The following is a 19,784-nucleotide window of genomic DNA, read 5'->3' as shown; positions in this document are numbered from 1 at the left end:
AACATATATAAGAGGCGTTAATAAGAATTTTGAGGTGACAGAGGAGCTTGTTGGTTTGTGTTCAATGAAAGGAAGAACAACAGGAACTTGAACAAAACCAAACAGCGTTCATCTTTAAGTGATATCAATTTAGAGGCCATATTAAGAACGGCCACTTCAAACATGACACCAAACTTTGATAAAATAGTGGCAACAAAGAAATGTAATGTGTCACATTGTGACATTCTGAATGTGACAATGTGACATTCAGTCGCTAATATTTCACTGAGAAAAAGTGTGATATTCTCAGCGAAATTATTAGTAAACTTTGTGTTTATGTTTAAGTGGTTTTCATTGAGAAATTCTGTTTGTAAATAATTTTGATTATAAATTTTGATTGTAACTCCCTAAAAAATTTAAATATGCATATTAATTAGTATTTACTGTACACCTACTAACAAACTTACTTAAGTTTAGCTGCAGTGGACAAGTCTAAGATTCAAGGTCCGAAGTGATCTGGCCCTTGGTCAGTTGGTCCAAGTTGGGTTTGACCCTCAAAGACAATCAAGTTGTGCAGGCCTGTCCTATATAATGTCTTATCTCACTACCTAATAACCCTATTCACAGATTTACTGATGATATTAACACTCCATTCCTCCTACTTATCGGACAAACCTCACAGTGCCTAAACTTCCCATGCTTCAAGGTCTTTCCACAAGCTGTGTCTTAAACACAGACCTTTATGTCACTCTTCAAGCTGAAGTTAGACAAAATCAGATCTCTATTTTCTCAGGCAGACATTAACCTCTACCTCGTTCTGGCATAAACATATATCAATAGTTTTCACAACCCCAAAAACCTGGCATCATTTTCAGCACAAGATGCTGCTTTCATCCATCCAGCTACTAACTAATAGCAGTTGGATGTATGAAAGGTTAGGTAGATTTGATGAGTAGATCGGCTTATGAATTAGTAGTTCATGTTGAGGGGTTTTATTTCTATATTTATTTTTTCACAGTTTAATTTGTAAAACAAGGCACCAATAAGAAAATAAATGATATATTTTTTCTTTGTTCTTTAAGAGATACTTCTGCCAGAAGGTTTCTCCAATTCATGATAACACAAGGAAAGAAGTGAAAAATATTTATTCAAAGGCCATATATTTCAGCCTGAAAATTACAGGCCATCATCAGGGCCAACATTAATTACATAGTAAAACGTAAACAATGGATGATTTGAAAGGGCTGTGTGATGTTATACATAAATACATAAACCAACACAAGGAAACACTGTATTATTAGTTATTAACTGTATTATTAATTAAACTTCAATGATGTGTGATTAGAATAAGACTGTCCTATATCTTAGATAGTGAAAGGCAGTCATTCCGATTCAATTTCAGGTGGGAAAGTAACACTTTAGCACTTACATTAACTAAACATTTAAATTTTTAATGATAAAGATGAAGCGTGTTTCAGACCACAGGATATTATGGTTCTCACCTATTCCATGTTATGCAAGGTCAGATCTCTAAGATTTCCTGTTGATGATGTAAGACTGGTGTTCTTGCATTCTCTTCCACTTAATGTACAATTTGTCTGAAGTAAGAAAGGTGACAGTCACAAGGAACTCGGTAGATGCCAGAAAGAACAAGACAGGAATGGTTATCTTTAGAAGATGGAAACTGTGATGATAGTTTGTTGACAGCAATGATGTAGTTACCAGATTATACTTCTCTAAGAATTATAGAAATTGGTTCTAAGATGTATGTATGGGATAGGGACCCTATATACTGTTTCCTTGTTTTTTTGTTTACACTTGGATAAAGGATTAAACTAGAATATAATGAATATAATTTCTTGGCAATTTTAATTTAATTTATACCCAAATGAAAAAACTTTATACAGACATACTTCAGGTTTAGAGAATGTTTTAAAGCAGCTGCTGATTCTAAAAACACACTGACTGACTAGTAATGATTTGTATGCACTTTTGATTTCTTTCTTCTAATCCTATATGAAGGGGTGTCATGGTCTGCTAGTCCAGACTTGTCATAACAATTATGCTGAATTCATTTCTTATGTTCTCTGAAGTGGTATGCAACAGAACTTTCTGTTTATCCATAGTAAGCCAGAGCATTTTTATATATTCCTGGATGTGAATAAGAAGTGTCCATAAGCAAACAGATAAGGGTTGCTAGTTTAATATGTGGTGTTATGTTGGAGGTTTAATGGATTTTTTACAACACTCAAAAAGAATTAAAATAGAATTTAATACTTCCTATATTTCGTCCTAGTCACTAGGACATCTACGGGGATTACAAAGACAATTAATGTAACATGCACACAAAAACTTACAATACTAAGCCCAACCACGTGGGTGACAATAACGTCCTATCTAGGTGGAGCGCCCTCTAAGGGCAGTTGTAGGTGGCCTGGAATGTAAGGTGGGACCTCTGGTGATGACTGTTTCCCAAATCTTCGGAAGCTTAATGCAACCGTATTTGTTAAGATTTGGTTGGTTTTTGAGAGCTGCTGCTGCTTCTAAGAAAAGTCTCTCTTTCTTGAATTTGCTGTGGTGGAGCATGGCGGTTTTCTTCCATGATACTCTGTGGGTGGTGTCCAAAACGTGGTCAGCCAAGCCTGAATGGCCATAGTTGTGTTTAACGTTGTACGACTTGTGTTCCTCCAGGCGGATGGATGCTGATCTGCCTGTCTGTCCAAAGTACGCAAGCTTACAGGAACAGGGTACTTTGTAAACTCCAGGCAGAGAGAGAGGAGGGAGCTGATCTTTTGTAGAACGGATAAGGGTAGCCAGTTTGCGGTAGGGCTTATATGCTGTGTGTAGGTTATACTTTTTTAGTATCTTGGCTATTTTTTCCGAAGTGCCACGGATGTAGGGTATGGTGATGGCATTTTTGAATTCTTGTTGAAGAGAGGGACGGGGAATGGGGGAGGAATTTATTATTTTTTTGATGCTGTGTTCGCTGTAGCCATTGGAGAGGAAAGTTCTGTGTATGTGGTTAAGCTCAGTAGTGAGGGCGGTTCCACTGGAACAAAGATTGTGGGCTCTCTTGGTAAGGGTTTTAATGATGCCATATTGTTGTGAGGGGTGGTGGTGGGAGAGTTTGTGAATGTATCTGCCTGTGTGTGTGGGTTTTCTGTATACAGTGAAGGCAAGTGTATCATTAGGCAGGCGCGTGACTAAGGTGTCTAGGAAGGGTAAACAATTGTTCTTTTCCTTTTCCATAGTAAACTGGATTCTTGGATGTAGGCTATTGAGATGACCAAGGAAGGAATCTAACGTGTCTGGGCCATGAGGCCAAATAGAGAACACATCATCTACATATCTAAGCCAGATAGAAGGTTTGAGTGGGGCTGAGTCTATGGCTCGTTTTTCGAAATCTTCCATATAGAAATTGGCAAGGGGGGGTGAGAGGGGGGAGCCCATGGCGGTTCCCTCTATCTGCTTGTAGATTTTGTTATTCCAAGCGAAATACCCAGAGTTGATGGCAAAGGAAAAGAGATCTAAGATGTCAGAGGGAAAAACGTTTTCTAAGAGAGATAATGTGTCAGTTAAGGGAATATTGGTAAACAAGGAGGAGATATCAAAGCTTACTAATATGTCTGTATTATTCAAGGTTAAATTTTCTGTGAGGGCTTTAAAGTGGGTCGAGTTTTTTATATAGGAAGCTGAATTTCCGGTGAGGGGGGACAGAGAGTTGGCCAGCTGTTTAGACAGTCTGTAACAAGGTGCATTGGTGGCATCTACTATAGGCCTGAGTGGGGAATTAGGTTTGTGGATTTTTGGTAAACCGTATATTCGGGGGGGACGGGAGCGGAAAGGTTTAAGTTTTTTCGTGACGTCGGGGGGCCAGGTGGTTACTTTTTTAAGTAAGATTTTTAATTTCTTAACTTGCGTTTTTGTGGGGTCATGTTCTAGTGGGATGTAGGTAGCGCGATCGCGGAGGATAATGTTCATTTTACGATTGTATTTGCTGGTATTAAGGACAAGCTTACCATCGGAGGTAGCCAACAACATCAGACTCGACATAGCCAACATCCTCGTTCACTCTTCGCCTCCAAAAAATAACTTATCTTATTCCCAATGCATGGCTCTCCAGAAACTATGCAAAGAAAAAAGTATCGTCATCACCAGAGCGGATACAGGTAATGCCACAGTTGTCCTTAATACCAGCGAATACAATCGTAAAATGAACATTATCCTCCGCGATCGCGCTACCTACATCCCACTAGAACACGACCCCACAAAAACGCAAGTTAAGAAATTAAAAATCTTACTTAAAAAAGTAACCACCTGGCCCCCCGACGTCACGAAAAAACTTAAACCTTTCCGCTCCCGTCCCCCCCACACACACAGGCAGATACATTCACAAACTCTCCCACCACCACCCCTCACAACAATATGGCATCATTAAAACCCTTACCAAGAGAGCCCACAATCTTTGTTCCAGTGGAACCGCCCTCACTACTGAGCTTAACCACATACACAGAACTTTCCTCTCCAATGGCTACAGCGAACACAGCATCAAAAAAATAATAAATTCCTCCCCCATTCCCCATCCCTCTCTTCAACAAGAATTCAAAAATGCCATCACCATACCCTACATCCGTGGCACTTCGGAAAAAATAGCCAAGATACTAAAAAAGTATAACCTACACACAGCATATAAGCCCTACCGCAAACTGGCTACCCTTATCCGTTCTACAAAAGATCAGCTCCCTCCTCTCTCTCTGCCTGGAGTTTACAAAGTACCCTGTTCCTGTAAGCTTGCGTACTTTGGACAGACAGGCAGATCAGCATCCATCCGCCTAGAGGAACACAAGTCGTACAACGTTAAACACAACTATGGCCATTCAGGCTTGGCTGACCACGTTTTGGACACCACCCACAGAGTATCATGGAAGAAAACCGCCATGCTCCACCACAGCAAATTCAAGAAAGAGAGACTTTTCTTAGAAGCAGCAGCAGCTCTCAAAAACCAACCAAATCTTAACAAATACGGTTGCATTAAGCTTCCGAAGATTTGGGAAACAGTCATCACCAGAGGTCCCACCTTACATTCCAGGCCACCTACAACTGCCCTTAGAGGGCGCTCCACCTAGATAGGACGTTATTGTCACCCACGTGGTTGGGCTTAGTATTGTAAGTTTTTGTGTGCATGTTACATTAATTGTCTTTGTAATCCCCGTAGATGTCCTAGTGACTAGGACGAAATATAGGAAGTATTAAATTCTATTTTAATTCTTTTTGAGTGTTGTAAAAAATCCATTAAACCTCCAACATAATGTCCTCACAGCACTTAAGCCTCTACACAAGAATAATATGTGGTGTGGAATTGGTATTTATTAAGCACTCTGGATATCTTTCCAAATGTGTTAATCTATAGAATAATAACAGTTCTGTTATGGTTTTGTGCATTAGGGAAGGGAAGGGATATGGAGAGAAGAGTATTTAGTATTTTCTGTTGTTTTTGGGATTATAGCTGTTGGCTATAATCCCAAAATTGTGGCAAAGATAGGCAAGCTCAGTGGTGAGAGCAGTATCATTAGAAGAGATGACTCTGGCTGTGTGTGAGATAGTGTCTTTAGTATACCACATTGTGCTGGAACAGTGTTTCCCAACCTGTGGTCCACAGACCATTCCCCCCCCCCCCCACGGGCCTGCGAGTAATTCAAAGGGAGTCCACGGGAGAGTTTATTTTCGTTAAACTTTATCTTATCGTGTTGCTCACACCTGGAATATTTGCAATGTATATCTCTAGCTCTTGAGGCCCATGGTTTAAGTAATATTTAACACAAATGTTGGTACCATTATTTCTTCCCTTTGTAAAGCAGAGGTGAATAAACAACCCTTTGTAATTTAATAAATTATAATTTATATTATAAATAAATTTTATAATTTTTTTTTTTTTATAAATATATAAAATTTATTATTATAAATTTTATATTTTCTTGGTTTAATATTTAGTTTTTCTGCTTTTGGTCGAATAATTGAGTTCACAACGAAACTTCTGATTTTCAATTTGTTCACGATCTTATTCAGATATCTGTGAGAATCCACATGAATTTGTTAAGGGGACGCTCTTGCTTTAGTAATATGATTGCCTTTTATAATAAAGTGACAAGAGCAGTTGATGAGGGTAAGGCATATACTGCCATTTTTCTGAATTTTGCAAAGACGTTTGACAGGGTGCCACATGATAAGCTGATATTTAAATTGCAGCACATGGGTTTAAATGTCGGGTTAGTCAACTGGATTCAGGATTGGCTGTCCGATAGGTATCAGAGAGTGGTGTATGGTGGGGCGTTATCAAGGAAGCAGAAGGTTACAAGTAGGGTTCCACAGGGCTCAGTACTGAGGCCTGTATTGTTTAACCTTTATATCAATGACATTGTCAATGGATTGCAAGTGGACATTCAGTTGTTTACGGATGATGTAAAGCTGGGAAGGGTTATCAGTAATAGTGTAGATGTGGTAGCCCTGCAAGAGGATTTGGATAAACTAGGCATATGGGAAAATGAATGGGGGGGGGGGTGTCGGTTCAATGCAGCAAAATATAAAGTCTTGAGGTTTGGGATCCATTGATGGGAGGATGCATACTCAATTGGAGAAGCTGTACTGGAGGCGGTAGGGGAGACAAGAGATCTGGGGGTGATGATTGATAGAAAACTGAAATCCAGGGAGCATATTGCAAAGGTGGTGAGGGTAACTCAGAGGATTGCTGCAATACTGAGGACACTGACCTGCAGAAATAAAATAATTATCATTCCGTTGTATAAGACCCTGATCAGACCACACTCAGACTACTGTTCTCAGATTTGGTCCCCAGGATTTGAAAGGGATAGATTGACTGTGGAAAGGGTACAGAGGCAGATAACAAAGATGGTTTCAGGACTGTACAATGAGTAATGAGGATCGACTGAGGGAATGTGGACTGCAGAGTTTGGTGGATAGAAGGAGGAGAGGTGATATGATCAAGACTTTTAAACGGTTGAGAGGCAGTTACAGGGTAGACATTGGAGAGTTCTTTGACTTGGTGGAATGGCAGGAAGGAGCGATGACAAGGGCCATCCCTGGAAGTTACGAAAGGAGGCTGTGAGCAAGAGTGTGCGGAGTGGTTTCTTTGCGTGGAGGGTGGTTGAACCTTGGAATGCACTGCCTGAGAGAGTGGTTGGAGCGGGAACGGTCAATGGGTTCAAGGAGTGGTATGATAAACTTTGTGTTTCCTAAAAACAACCTCCCACGATGAGTCTTTTGACTACGTGGAGGCTTGGATAATAATAATATGGATCGGGGGTTAAAATGAGGATCGCTGAAATGCAAGATAGATGATAATCTGCGTGGATCTAGTGTTTTGAAAATAGAACTAGTGCAGATAAAGTTCCTTCCCTGAAAAAATCACGCAAATATTGTCCATCCTATTTGCAAATGGGATTTTCCGTTCTGAATAAAGATGGCAAAGACAGACCACAGTATTTTCTTTGTTGCGAAGTGTTATCGAATGAATCTATGAAACTGTCGAAGTTGAGATGCCACCTTGAAACAAAACATGGTGAATCAGTTAATAAGCCAATAGAATATTTTCGAAATAAAAAACTGCAACTTTATGGTTCACAGAATTTAGTTAAGGACATTGTGTGTGGAACAAAAAATGAAAAGGCTGCTCTTGCCTCTTATGAAGTCACCTTTCTGATCGCTAGAAATGGACAACCCCATACAATTGGGGAAGATTTAATTTTGCCTGTGACAAAAGCAATAATAAAGAACTTGTTTAGTGAAAAACATATCAACAAGGTGTCTCTAATATCATTATCTGACAATACTGTGAAAAGAAGAATCAACGAGGTGGCTCAAAATGTGAAAGATATTTTGCTAGAACGATTACGTCATAGTGAATATTTTGCGTTGGATGAAAGCCACAATATTTCAAATGATACTAATTTGCTAGCTTTTGTGCAATATGAACACGAAAATAAAGTTTGTGAAGACATTTTGTTCTGTGAATCATTACCTCTTTATACAACTGCTGAAGTACTTTTCAATGTTGTCAATGACTTCATAACTACAAATAAACTTCAATGGGAAAAATGTGTAGGTGTCAGCACAGATGGTGCTCAGGCAATGTCAGGAATACATAAAGGTTTGGTCGCACCTCTTGTGAAATGGACAAATTGCTGTGTACACACCGCGAAGTACTAGCTACACGTCGTATGCCCTCCAAAATGAAAACTGTTCTAGATGAGGCAGTAAAAATTGTCAATTTTACTAAAGCCCGTTCACTTAACAGACAGTTATTTTCTTCACTTTGTAACGAAATGGGAAGTGATCACAAACACTTGTTATTGCACTAAGAAATCCGATAGCTGTCCTGGGGTAAGGTTCTGAAGCGGTTGCTTGAGCTTCGGGACAAAGTAAGGTTGTTACTCATAAACTCCAAATTTGAGTTAACACACTATTTACATGATTTCACATGGCTCTCATCTCTTGCTTACTTGGCATGTATTTTTAACATCTTGAATACTCTTAACTCAAGCCTTCAAGGCACATCTGTTACAGTGTTTTCTGTGCAAGACAAGATAGAGGCAACAATCAAGAAGTTAAATTTGTGGTGCAACTGTATCGAGAAAGGAAAATACGATTCCTTTCACACGCTGAGTGATTTCATTGATTTCAGTGAACAATCCCTTTCTAGTGATGTTGCTGAAAGTATGATTGAACATATGAGGTCATTGGAGTCTCAACTACATCTGTATTTTCCACTTTATCTTGAAAAAAAAAAGGCTGGATGAAAACTCTCTTTCTAGACTCAGAATATGAACTTCCTTCTGTCGAAGGAGAACAACTTTTCGAGCTGTCCTGTGATTCGACATTCAAAATGCTGTTTCCTTCGTTACCGTTACTGGAGTTTTGGTTCCAAGCTAAGTCTGTTTGCCCTGAAATTTCCAAAAGAGCTGCAAGACATATGTTGCCATTTGCCACTACATATCTGTGCAAGACAACATTTTCTCATCTTATATATATGAAAAACAAATACAGGAACAGAGTTAACATGGAGCCAGATATACGTCTGAAATTATCCAGTTCTGGTCCTGACATGTGAAAGTTGATGTCTGAAAAACAGCACCAGCCATCACATGTTCATATTCTTCCGAATATCTCCATTTATAACAGTATTGCATTGTTATAAATGACACATTTAGTGTTGTAAAATTGTAATTTATTACTTCATCTTTATGATATGTAAAATATAAAACATTTCCATTTTGGATTTTATGGGCCACGGTGAATTAACATTCGCTACAGGGGTTCCGCGACATCAAAAAGGTTGGGAAACACTGTGCTGGATGATGGTGTGATTGGTTGTGCAAATATCTTGCAGTATGCGAGTAGAGTGAGAAAGTGAAAATCGTTAATATTTTACCTTGCTATGATAAAAAGGAATTAAGAAGAAGAGCTATGATGGCAAACGATTCGATGCATAGGCTATGTAGAAAGAATAGATGCGAGTTTTTGGATGTGTGGAGTGAGTTTGAGGGAAGATTGTATTTGAATAAGAGGGATGGCCTACACCTGAATGCGTTTGGTAACAGGAATCCAGAAAAACTAATAACTAGTATGGAGACCTAACACAGAGAGTCAGAGAAACTAAATTATAAAGCGAGGAATGGTGCGAATGTGATGTAAGAGTGACAATGTTATATAACTTTTTAATGATGGGAATGGGCTTTGTCATGGAAATGTTGACCAGGAGAGAACGATTTCGGGTTTGTATTCATCCAGTTCAGACCCATCATATGCGTGCAAAGATATCTACATGAGTAAAGCATTAGAGAATAATAGAGATCTTCAAGTTATTCAACTGTGTCAGGCAGACTGTAGACAAGATAATACAAAAGAACAAGTAGGTAGATAATTATGTCTGTACACAAATGCTAGGAGTATCAGAAACAAAGGGATAGAGTTTGTTGCCTTAGTTAATATGTTGCAACCTCAGATTATAGGTATTAGTGAGACCTGGCTATCAGAATTAGATCTACTAACTGGTATCAAGTGTACAGTATTTTCAGGAAGGATAGAAAGGATAGGAGAGGAGGGGGATGTGCTGCTAATGATATGAGATACCTTGAATCCCGTTAGAGTTGAGACCTATGACTGCAGTAATCCTACTAACAACATTTCATGTGGCAGTGAGTTTGAAGCCATCTGGTATGAGGTGGAATCTAACAAGACTAATTACATAGTGGGGTGTTGTAACAGACTTGGAAAATCGTTGCTAGTGATAAAAAAATGCATCACCAAATAGAAAAGATGAGTGCAAAAAGAGTAATTATAATGGAAGACTTTAATTATCCAAATATTGATTGGGTAGCAGTAGAATCTCATGAGACGAATGAAAATGCATTTATTGAGCTGCTGTGGGACAACTTCCTCAAGCTGCATGTGTCAGAAGGAACTCAAGGGCAAAGAGTATTAGATTTCATTATTGTGTCAGAGGATGTTTCAGTTAAAGATGCAACTACTCTGCCTCAGGTTGGTGACAGTGAGAATGCGGTCACTTGGGTTTATGGATGTTCCGTTCAGAAATGGTTACATGCTGAACTACAAAGCAGGAAATTATGACCGAGGAGTATTTCTAAGTTCAGTGGAATGGGATCAGTTGCTGGACAGAAAGAATATCCAGAGTGCATGGGATGGGAAGCATTTAAACAACACTTGAGTGATGCGATATCAGAATGTGTCCCGAGAGTTTGAAGAATAAATAGAGTAGGAGTCAAATGGATGTATAATCTTAAGCAAGAGATTCATAAGAAAAGGATGATGTGGAAGGAATACCATTTGCATAAGGATGACATCCATTACAAACGTTATAAGCAGCAGGCTAGAATAGTCACAACTGTTGTACGGAAAGCAAAGTCTGAGCATGAAAAGAAACTGGCTCTTCACGTTAAAAACAACCCACAAGAATCCTATCAATATGCCACCAGTAAAAAAAAGAATGAATATGAAAGAATAACTCTTTTAAATCTTGATGGCATGAGGGTTACAGATGCAGAAGAGGTTGTTCAGTTAATGAGTGCCCTTTTGTTAAAAGCTATCAACCTGGTGTATGCAACATTGAGCTCACTATTACCTCTTCACTAGATGAAGAAACACAGGTGTGTGAGGACAAGGTACTAGAGCTGTTGCACAAATTGAATAAGAATTCAGCAATAGAGACTGATGGGATATCAGCACATGTGTTAAAAGAGGGTTCAGCTGAACTGGCCATTCCTTTGACCAGGCTGTTTAATACGAGTCTCAGAACAGGGAAGATTCTACAGGAATGGAAGGAATACATGGTAATCCCATTGCACAAGGGTGGTGTAAAGACCAATGTATCCAACTATCGACCAATTAGTATCTCAGGAGTGGTGGTGAAGATTTTGGAAAAATTGGTTAGGGTTCACATTCAGAAATGGTTTGACAGTGAATCTCTACTTTGTAATGAACAACATGGATTTACTAAGGGAAGGTTATGTGTTTAGCAACTTGCTCACATTCTATAACAATGTTACCATTGAACTAGACAAGGGGAATGGATACACCACGATACTTTTGGATTTTGCTAAGGCTTTTGACAGAATACAGCATGACAGACTGCTGCATAAATTCGAGAAAATGGGTCTAGGTTATAAAATATTAACATGGATAAGAGGATGGCTGACTGACAGATATCAAAAAGTGGTATACAGAGGATGCGAGTCTGCAAGATTTAAGGTAACTAGTGGCGTACCACAAAAATCAGTGCTTGGTCCACTGTTATTCAATCTGTACATTAATGATATTGGGAAGAATTTGACAAGCGACATACAGCTATTTGCTGATGATGCAAAGATAGGTAGGGTAATCAGGAATGCTGCTGATATGCAGTACTTGCAGAATGATTTGAAAAGGCTAAAATTGTGGGCATCGGAAAATGGGTGTCAGTTCAATGTCAGTAAATGTAAAGTCATTCACTTCGGTGTGATTAGATATTCAATGTCGTATTACATTGGTGGGATTAGGCTAGAAGAAACTGATGAAGCTAGGGATCTTCCGGTGTTAATAGAATGACAGTTGAAGTTCAGAGGTCATGTGGCAAAGATTGAAAAAAAAACTGAAAAGATAATTGCAATGCTGAAATGAACATTCACATGTAAAGATAAGGATGTTATTTTGCCTCTTTACAAGGCCTTGATAAGACCTCACTTGGACTACTATGCGCAGTAGTCCAAGTGAGGTCTTATCAAGTTGTGATTCTGATATATTGAAGAGAGTGCAAAGGAGAGTGTTAAAAATGATATTAGGATTGTGGAATACTGAGTACAAAGACAGATTGAGAATTTGTAGACACTAGCAGACAGGAGAAAGAGAGGAGATATGATTGAGACTTACAAACTTCCGAAAGGGTCATACAGGATTTCAATTGATGAAATTTTTCAATTTATAGAGGGTTGGGAAAGGACAAGAGAAGCTTGGAAGCTGAGAATGAAGGCTGCTAAGAAGGGGGTGAGAACTAGATTTTTCTCTCATAGGGTGGTGCGTGATTGGAATGGATTGCCAAAAAATCGTGATTTGATGTCGTGAGTGCAAGCAGTGTGAATGAATTCAAGAATAAGTATGATAGCTGGTGTGTGCAGTATGTGGCCTCCCTCGATGAGTCTGACTCCCTGGAAGCCTCTCTTAATAATAATAATAATGTGCAAGCTTTCTGCAAACAGAAAACCCTGGTTTGAGCATTGTCATGTTGAATGCTTAGTTCTCTAAGTGTTCTATGTAGAAATTAGCCAATGGGGATGTGGAAGTGAAACCACAGCTGTCCCATCTATTGTTTACACACTTTTCCTTTCCATCCAAAATAACCAGCATGTACTGTAAATTTAAATGATACAAATATATCTGGGGGTGGGAGAAATGAATTATCAATTCAAGAGTCTTGAATTGATGAAGTATGACTGAATTGAACTGATAATTAATAAATATTTAATAATGTACCATTAACTGAGCCCCTTGAACTGATACCATATTTAAACCATATATTCAAATAATCCACACCATATTTAAACCATATGTAAAACTGGCAACCTTTCCTGTTCACTTAAGGACAAGCTTTCTTCTTATTCATATCCAAGAACATATGACATGCCCTGTACTTGTGACCTGGCTTAATATGGACAGACAGGAAGATCTGATGACATCAGCCTCGGAGAACATAAGAAATACATTTGGCACCATAGTTATGGCAAGTCAGGACTATCACACTATGCTTTGGACATCCCCCCCTTCACAGAGAATTAGATGGAAGAAAACAAAAGTACTATACAAAAGTCATTATAAGTCAGAGAGACTGTTTTGGAATCAGCAGCTACTCTAAAACATTCCCTAAACCTCAACAAATAAGCTGTATCGATTTACCAAAAAGTCTAAGACATCTTAATGCATTCAACAATAGATGGCACCAATTTTACATTGTCCATTACAATGTTTAAACTTCTTCCCACTATTAACTAATTGTTGCTATTTGTGTACTGTGACCAATGTTGTGTGTTCTAAAGATGCTGCAAAGAAAACCAATGAAATATCAGCAACCAAGTAAATAAATAATTTTTGTAAGAAAATAAATATATTATGAAAAATAAAATAAAAATATCAAGAAAAATAAATATTTTAAAAAAATTAAGAAAATTTTCTCTATTATATTAAAAAATCGATTTCATATTTTTGGAAAATGGGAAGAAAGTCCAATAGACATGATTGAAAAACAATGGAAAAATGTTATAATGGTATATAATGAAGTTGTAAGAGACTGTTCAGGTGCTAGGGGGGGGGGGAACAAGGACTGGTTATCAGGCAAGACATGGAAACTCAGAGAAGAAAGGCATAAAGATAAAATGATATTTGAAAATGCTAAATCCCAGAGAGCTAAAGAAATTCATTTGATCAATTATAGAGATGAAAGGAAAATATACTCTGGAAAAAAAAAAAAAAGAAGAAGTAGCATGTAATAAATGCTGTAAGGTGATAAAAATGGTTTGTTGCTAACTGAAGAGGATAAGATTGCTAAATGGAAAGAAAACTTCAATGAGATTTTAAATGTAGAAAACAATATAACTGACATAATTAGAAGCTCAATATTGGAAGAACCTCCCATAAGTACAGATTTAAATATTACATCAGAAAAAGAATGAAATAAAACATAACAGAGAAAATGAAAAAGTAAAAAGGCTTCAAGGCAATGATAATATAGAATTACTTACAACTAAAGAAACTACCGCTAATAAACTGCAACTGATCTTTAACAGTATGCTGGAGAGCGAAAAGATGCCTAAAACTGTGGAAAGAGACAATGATAATTATAATTCCCAAGGAGATCTCACTACATGTAAAAACTGGAGGAGAATTAGTCTACTGTGAGTATCCATAAAATTTTTCTATAAAATACTGATAAATTGGATTCAAAATGAAGCAGAGAAGACATTAAGGTATGAACAAGCTGCTTTTAGAACAAGTGGAAGTACTGTGCATATATTTTTTTTTTTTACTTGAATGAACATCAATGAACAAAGCATAGAATTTAGAAGTCCTAAATTTTATAGCTTTTGCTAAAGCATTTGACAGTATTGACAGAGAAACATTATGGTTAATTATTAAAAGTTATGGAATTCTTGACAAATATGTGAGAATGATTAAAGAAATAATTAAATGTATAAGGGAAGTAAAAGTTGTGTTATTGCACAGCAAACAACATCTGAATGGTTTGAGATAAGGTGTAAGACAGGGTTGTGTAATGTCTGGTTCGTTGTTTAATATAGTCATTGATTGGATTATGAGAAAAGTCACAGGCACAAGAAGAGGAATTAAATGGAATCTTATGTCACAGTTAGAAGATGCTGGGGAAAGGGATAAGTTTTGATATCAAAATACAATGATATACAAGCAAAATCAGAAGACTTGTATAAAACAGCTGAAATGGTTTATCTTAAAAAAATATAACTAAAGTTCTTAAACTAAACAGCAAATGCCACAAAGGAATTAATATCAATCAATATGCTGTAGTAAAGTTAAGAATTTTACATACTTGTAAGTATCATCTGAAGGTGGAACTAATAGGGATATAATGCAAAGATCGACAAAAGCTATACTCCTTTCAGAAAATTAAATACATGGAAATCATCAAAATATCATACTAAAATCAAAATGAAGGCTGTATTATTATATAGATCATAAACATGGAAGCTAACCAAAGAAAAACAGGAAATTAAATTAAATAGCTTTCTAACAAAATGTCTGCATAAAATATTAAAAATACTTTATGTATAACAGCATCACTAATGAAATAAAAAACATGCAGATGGAAATGGATTGTACACATACTGAGAATGGAGAGAAGAGTGATTCCCATTGTAGCTTTGACATGGATCCCAGAAGGAAAATGGAAAGGCCTAAATTAACTTAGCAGAGAATGACAGAAAAGGAAAGTAGAATGGTTGGCTGGCTGAAAGAGTTGAAGAGAAGATGAACTGGTGACTCAGGAGAGAAGCATCTGGAAGAAACAGATCTCAGCCTTGTGTACCATGAGGCATGAAGAGGATAAGTAAGCAAATATATATTCTTTTCTTATTAGTGCCTTGTGGTGTGAACTAAACCATGATAAAACATAATAAACAAATAAATAATAATAATAAAAAAACTCTACATAAGTATATTTGAACTTAATCTCAAATCTAAATAACCATAGAATACTGTTTTCCTTTTTGGAGCTGTACATCAAAAACCTCTAAATTCTTGAAGTTGTCAAAAGCAGGGTGCTCAGACTGACCAATGATACTTTTCACACCATATTTCTTTCCCATAAGCATTTCCCATGGGTGGTGTTCAAATGAACAGGTAGATATCAATTTCCTTTACTTTCCACTTAGCATTAAAACACAAGTATAGCACAATATCCTTTTATAGTCCAAATGCAAACCCATTAAACCTGCTTCTCTTCATTTCATCAGCTTCTATTCTCCTCAGTCTTCTTCACAAAGGCTGTTCTCAAAAAATACAAATTCCAGCTTTTCAATAAAAATATAAATGTTCTTTTTCCCTCAACACATGACACCAGTGTATGATAGATTCTGCAACCTCTAGTATGGACTGATAATATATATAAAGTTTCTTGATTAAAAAAAAAATTACTTACACAAATACTATACTACTATTAGTTACACAAAATGAAAAGTTTGGATTGTATTTAATTTTTACTGAAAGTATATTAATTAGAAGTTTAGTATACCTTTGGAAACAAAACAGGATAAAATTTTTCTGTGGAAATATCTTCACACACGATCTGAAAATAGTAAGTATGAGCTAGTCAGAACAATTTCTTATACAACTAATAATGCTTAAGTTATATTCAAGTTAAAATCTGCAAATCAAAAATGATTCAAGCTGTAAGATGTTTAATTTATTTACAATGTTATTTACTTATACAACTAACAAATAACTTCACTGTCATCATCATCTTATTCTTTGTATTCAAGATAATTCCCACTTAAATTTTCACTCTCTCAAAATCAGTTTTTAATCTGGTGATAATTTTCATATAGCTATTCCAAGCTTTGGTGCAAGTATATGAAGATGGAGTTTGGGGTGAAAGCCAGTTTCCCCAAACTTGGATGAAACTGGCTTTCACCCAGTTTGTTCAGAAAATGAGATGTAGAAGTCGTGAAATTTGTCCCACCTGGCTTTCTTCTAATGCCATAAAATGTGTAGATGTATGTGAGTAGTAATGTGTGTGTGTGTGTGTTGTTCTATGGGGGGGGGGGGGGGGAAGAGATCTGCACTAGATTGTGGCCTGAGATGACTAGAGGGGAAAACAACATTTATAGCATACTTACATAGGTGAGGAAGCTCTCCAGGGTGTTTGGGGATTGTCTGGCATTCTGATGGTATGTGGTGGGCACTTATATGCTCAAGACTTGAAAGGGCTAAGAAGAGAAGACAGAACAAAGAACATTCATCTGCATTCCAGTAGATGGGAAAGAGTACAAAGAATATTCACTGTTCTCCAGCAATGATGCTGTAGTTGATATAAGTGGGATAAAAATGTTAGTTTTTATCAAATAAGAATCCAAGAACTTTGTTTCTGCTGCAAATGGGATTATCATCGGTCCTAGTCTTAGTGCTGAATCAGAATGAAGACTGCATTTGTTATGTAAGTGCCCAGATGAAAATATGGTAAATGGTTTGTTGAAACTGTCTTTCTATGACTCTCATATTGCAGGAATAACAAAAACTGATAATTGACCATTCCATCTATTGAATCTGAAGGCATTCTTATTCTTTGGAGTACACAATCCATTATTTTTCTAACTAGCATATTTTAATGTAGTGGAATCATTTTTGGTGTTTTCAGGAGTAATGACATATTCATATTTTTCTCTAATTTACTCTACAGAGATTGCAAATAAATTACACCACTTAGGGATGATGTAATTGCGAGACAGACATATGTGTTAATGTTCCCTTTGAAACTAATTCTTTACTGTTGCCTTCAAAGAGTAAGATGATTTTCTGCTAGATGTTATAGTATACTTCCTCTTTGCTTACTGATAACATTCTGCTTGGTCTTGATTTCTTGAATCTTCTTTTCATCTTTCCACCACTGCCATGTTCAGGCATAGGCTAATTGTTCTTGTTCTCTCTTTTAATTAGTGCGTTTGAGTGTTTTGCATTTACTTTATTCTCATTCACTTAGAGCATATAGAGCACAGATGGCAGAGCCACAACAGGCAGTCTATACATGACCACAAAGCAGAACAAAGACAGTCTAAGCAAGGCACAAGGATTCGGGATTAGAGCCTAACATTTATTTCCACTGATGTTCAGGGTGTTAAATGTAAGGATGATATTCCTGGTCAGTACTAAGTTATCATCACTACATATGCAAATTCTTATGGCTGTCACTCCTTGATATTTTATTTCAGAGCAAATTGACACTCATCAAGAATGTAAAGGAGGTTCCACTTTGATATTATTCCTTGAAAGTTTTGTGGAATTACCATGCTTATTCCCAAGTGTAATGCTAAATAAAGGAGTTGCTATGACTGTTTTTGGGAGGATGTTTCAACCAGGATTTTTGAATGGAGTTTTTCATAAATGTTGGCGATCCTTCCAATCCTTTCAAACTTTCAGGATAAAGAAGGCCAACTAGGTGTTCATATGAAATGTATAATCAGAAATGATGGCATATTTGTAGCCCTCTCTAATGTTTTTCTTGCTTTTTTATTTTTACTGTCAAATTGATGTGCATAATAGTGTTGTACTTGGCTGGGCTTGATAAAAAGACTCATGATAAACTTTGTGGGTTATTCAGTGGAAAATAAATGTAGGTGATTAAACACCCAGGATATCACTTTTCGAGAAACCAGTCAGCTCTGCTGTTTTCAAAATTGTAGCTCCAGTCAGACAAGTATGCACAATAAGCTGTCTATTGAAGATCCTTTATTTTTCCCATTGTGATCAACACTATTAATGATTACGAACCAGCAGCATTCTTAAATAGTTGCCTAGAACACGTGGTGACTCAAGTGACCAAGAATTTTGCATATGCAAGGCATGTTCAAAAAAAGACTGAACTTTTTAAATAGCACGCCAACCAGCACAGAGAGCGCACTGCGGCTACTGAGAACACCTGGCAGCAGATTTTGACAACAAACTGCCATTTGCCCCATTCTGTTATGGACATTAGTCATCGAGTTGCATCCGCTGAAGTGAGCATGTGTACAAGCTGTTCATTGGAATAGTGACAATGAAAAAGCTTGAAGAACAATGTGTGTGTGTGCGTGCATGTGTGAAGTTTTGCTGCAAACATGGTAAAAATTCTAGAGGCATTTCAATTGCTTAACCAAGCATATGGGGAGGACTATATGAGCTAAACGTAGTGCTATGAGTGGTTTAAGCATTTTAAAAAGGGTAGAACATTGATCCACATCAAAATACGGTGACTGTGTCGAGAGAGTTCATGCTGTGATTCGTGGAAATCGTCGTTTAACTATCTGAGAACTGATAAAGTGAGTGTCAGCATAGGATCTTGCCATCAAATTTTGACTGAAAAACTTCAGATGTGTCATGTCAGTGCAAAATTCATTGCACGTTTGTTGACTGACAATCAGAAAGAGAACTGTGTTGAAATCAGTGAGGAACTGCTTGCCAATGCAAATGGTAATGAAAACTTTCTCAAGAACATCATAACAGGAGATGAGATGTGGGTTTATGGCTATAATGTTGAAACCAAGATGCAACTGTCAGTGGGTGGGGAAAGGGCCTCAAGACTTAGCCCAAAAAAAGCATGGATGAGTCAGTCAAAGATCAAGGTGATGTTGGTTATGTTTTTTGATTGGAAAGGCATTGTCCATTATGAATTTGTGCCATGTGGTCATATTATGGTAAAGAAAGAGTTGTACCAGGAAGTTTTAGCGCATTTGAGGGATGCTGTGCACAAGAGTCCAGAATTATGGGAAAACCAGACTTGGATGTTGCACCACAACAATGTGCCAACTCAGGCATTGCTCCTCATCTGCAGTTATATGGCAAAACATCAGTCATCCGTTGTGCCCCATCCACCGTATTCTCCGGACTTAGCCCCAGCAGACTTTTTCCTGTTTCCCCAAACCACTTCAAAAGGATGTAGTTTCCAAACCATAGAGGAGATTCAGGAAAATGCGATAAGAGTACTGTGCACCATCACAGAAAGTGAGTTTCAGGAAGCATTCCAA

General features: G+C 37.3%; 1 protein-coding gene across 4 annotated transcripts in view; it reads right to left on the bottom strand.

Moving 5' to 3' along the window:
• The window catches only part of RapGAP1 (Rap GTPase activating protein 1), a 457,436-nt gene that overhangs the window by 157,990 nt on the left and 279,662 nt on the right, over positions 1–19,784 (bottom strand). For all 4 annotated transcript variants that reach the window (XM_090391964.1, XM_090391963.1, XM_090391965.1 and 1 more), the window contains one exon: positions 16,301–16,354. In XM_090391964.1, coding sequence (XP_090248090.1) covers positions 16,301–16,354 — 54 coding nt within the window. The remainder of the gene's footprint in view (positions 1–16,300; positions 16,355–19,784) is intronic.

Source organism: Typopeltis vanoorti, chromosome 4 (assembly GCF_054136105.1).
Source record: "Typopeltis vanoorti isolate ZY-2024b chromosome 4, IOZ_Tvanoo_1.0, whole genome shotgun sequence".
Lineage (NCBI taxonomy): Eukaryota > Metazoa > Arthropoda > Arachnida > Uropygi > Thelyphonidae > Typopeltis > Typopeltis vanoorti.
The sequence above is the reverse complement of the archived record's forward strand: the minus strand, read 5'-3'. Positions and strand labels throughout refer to the sequence as shown.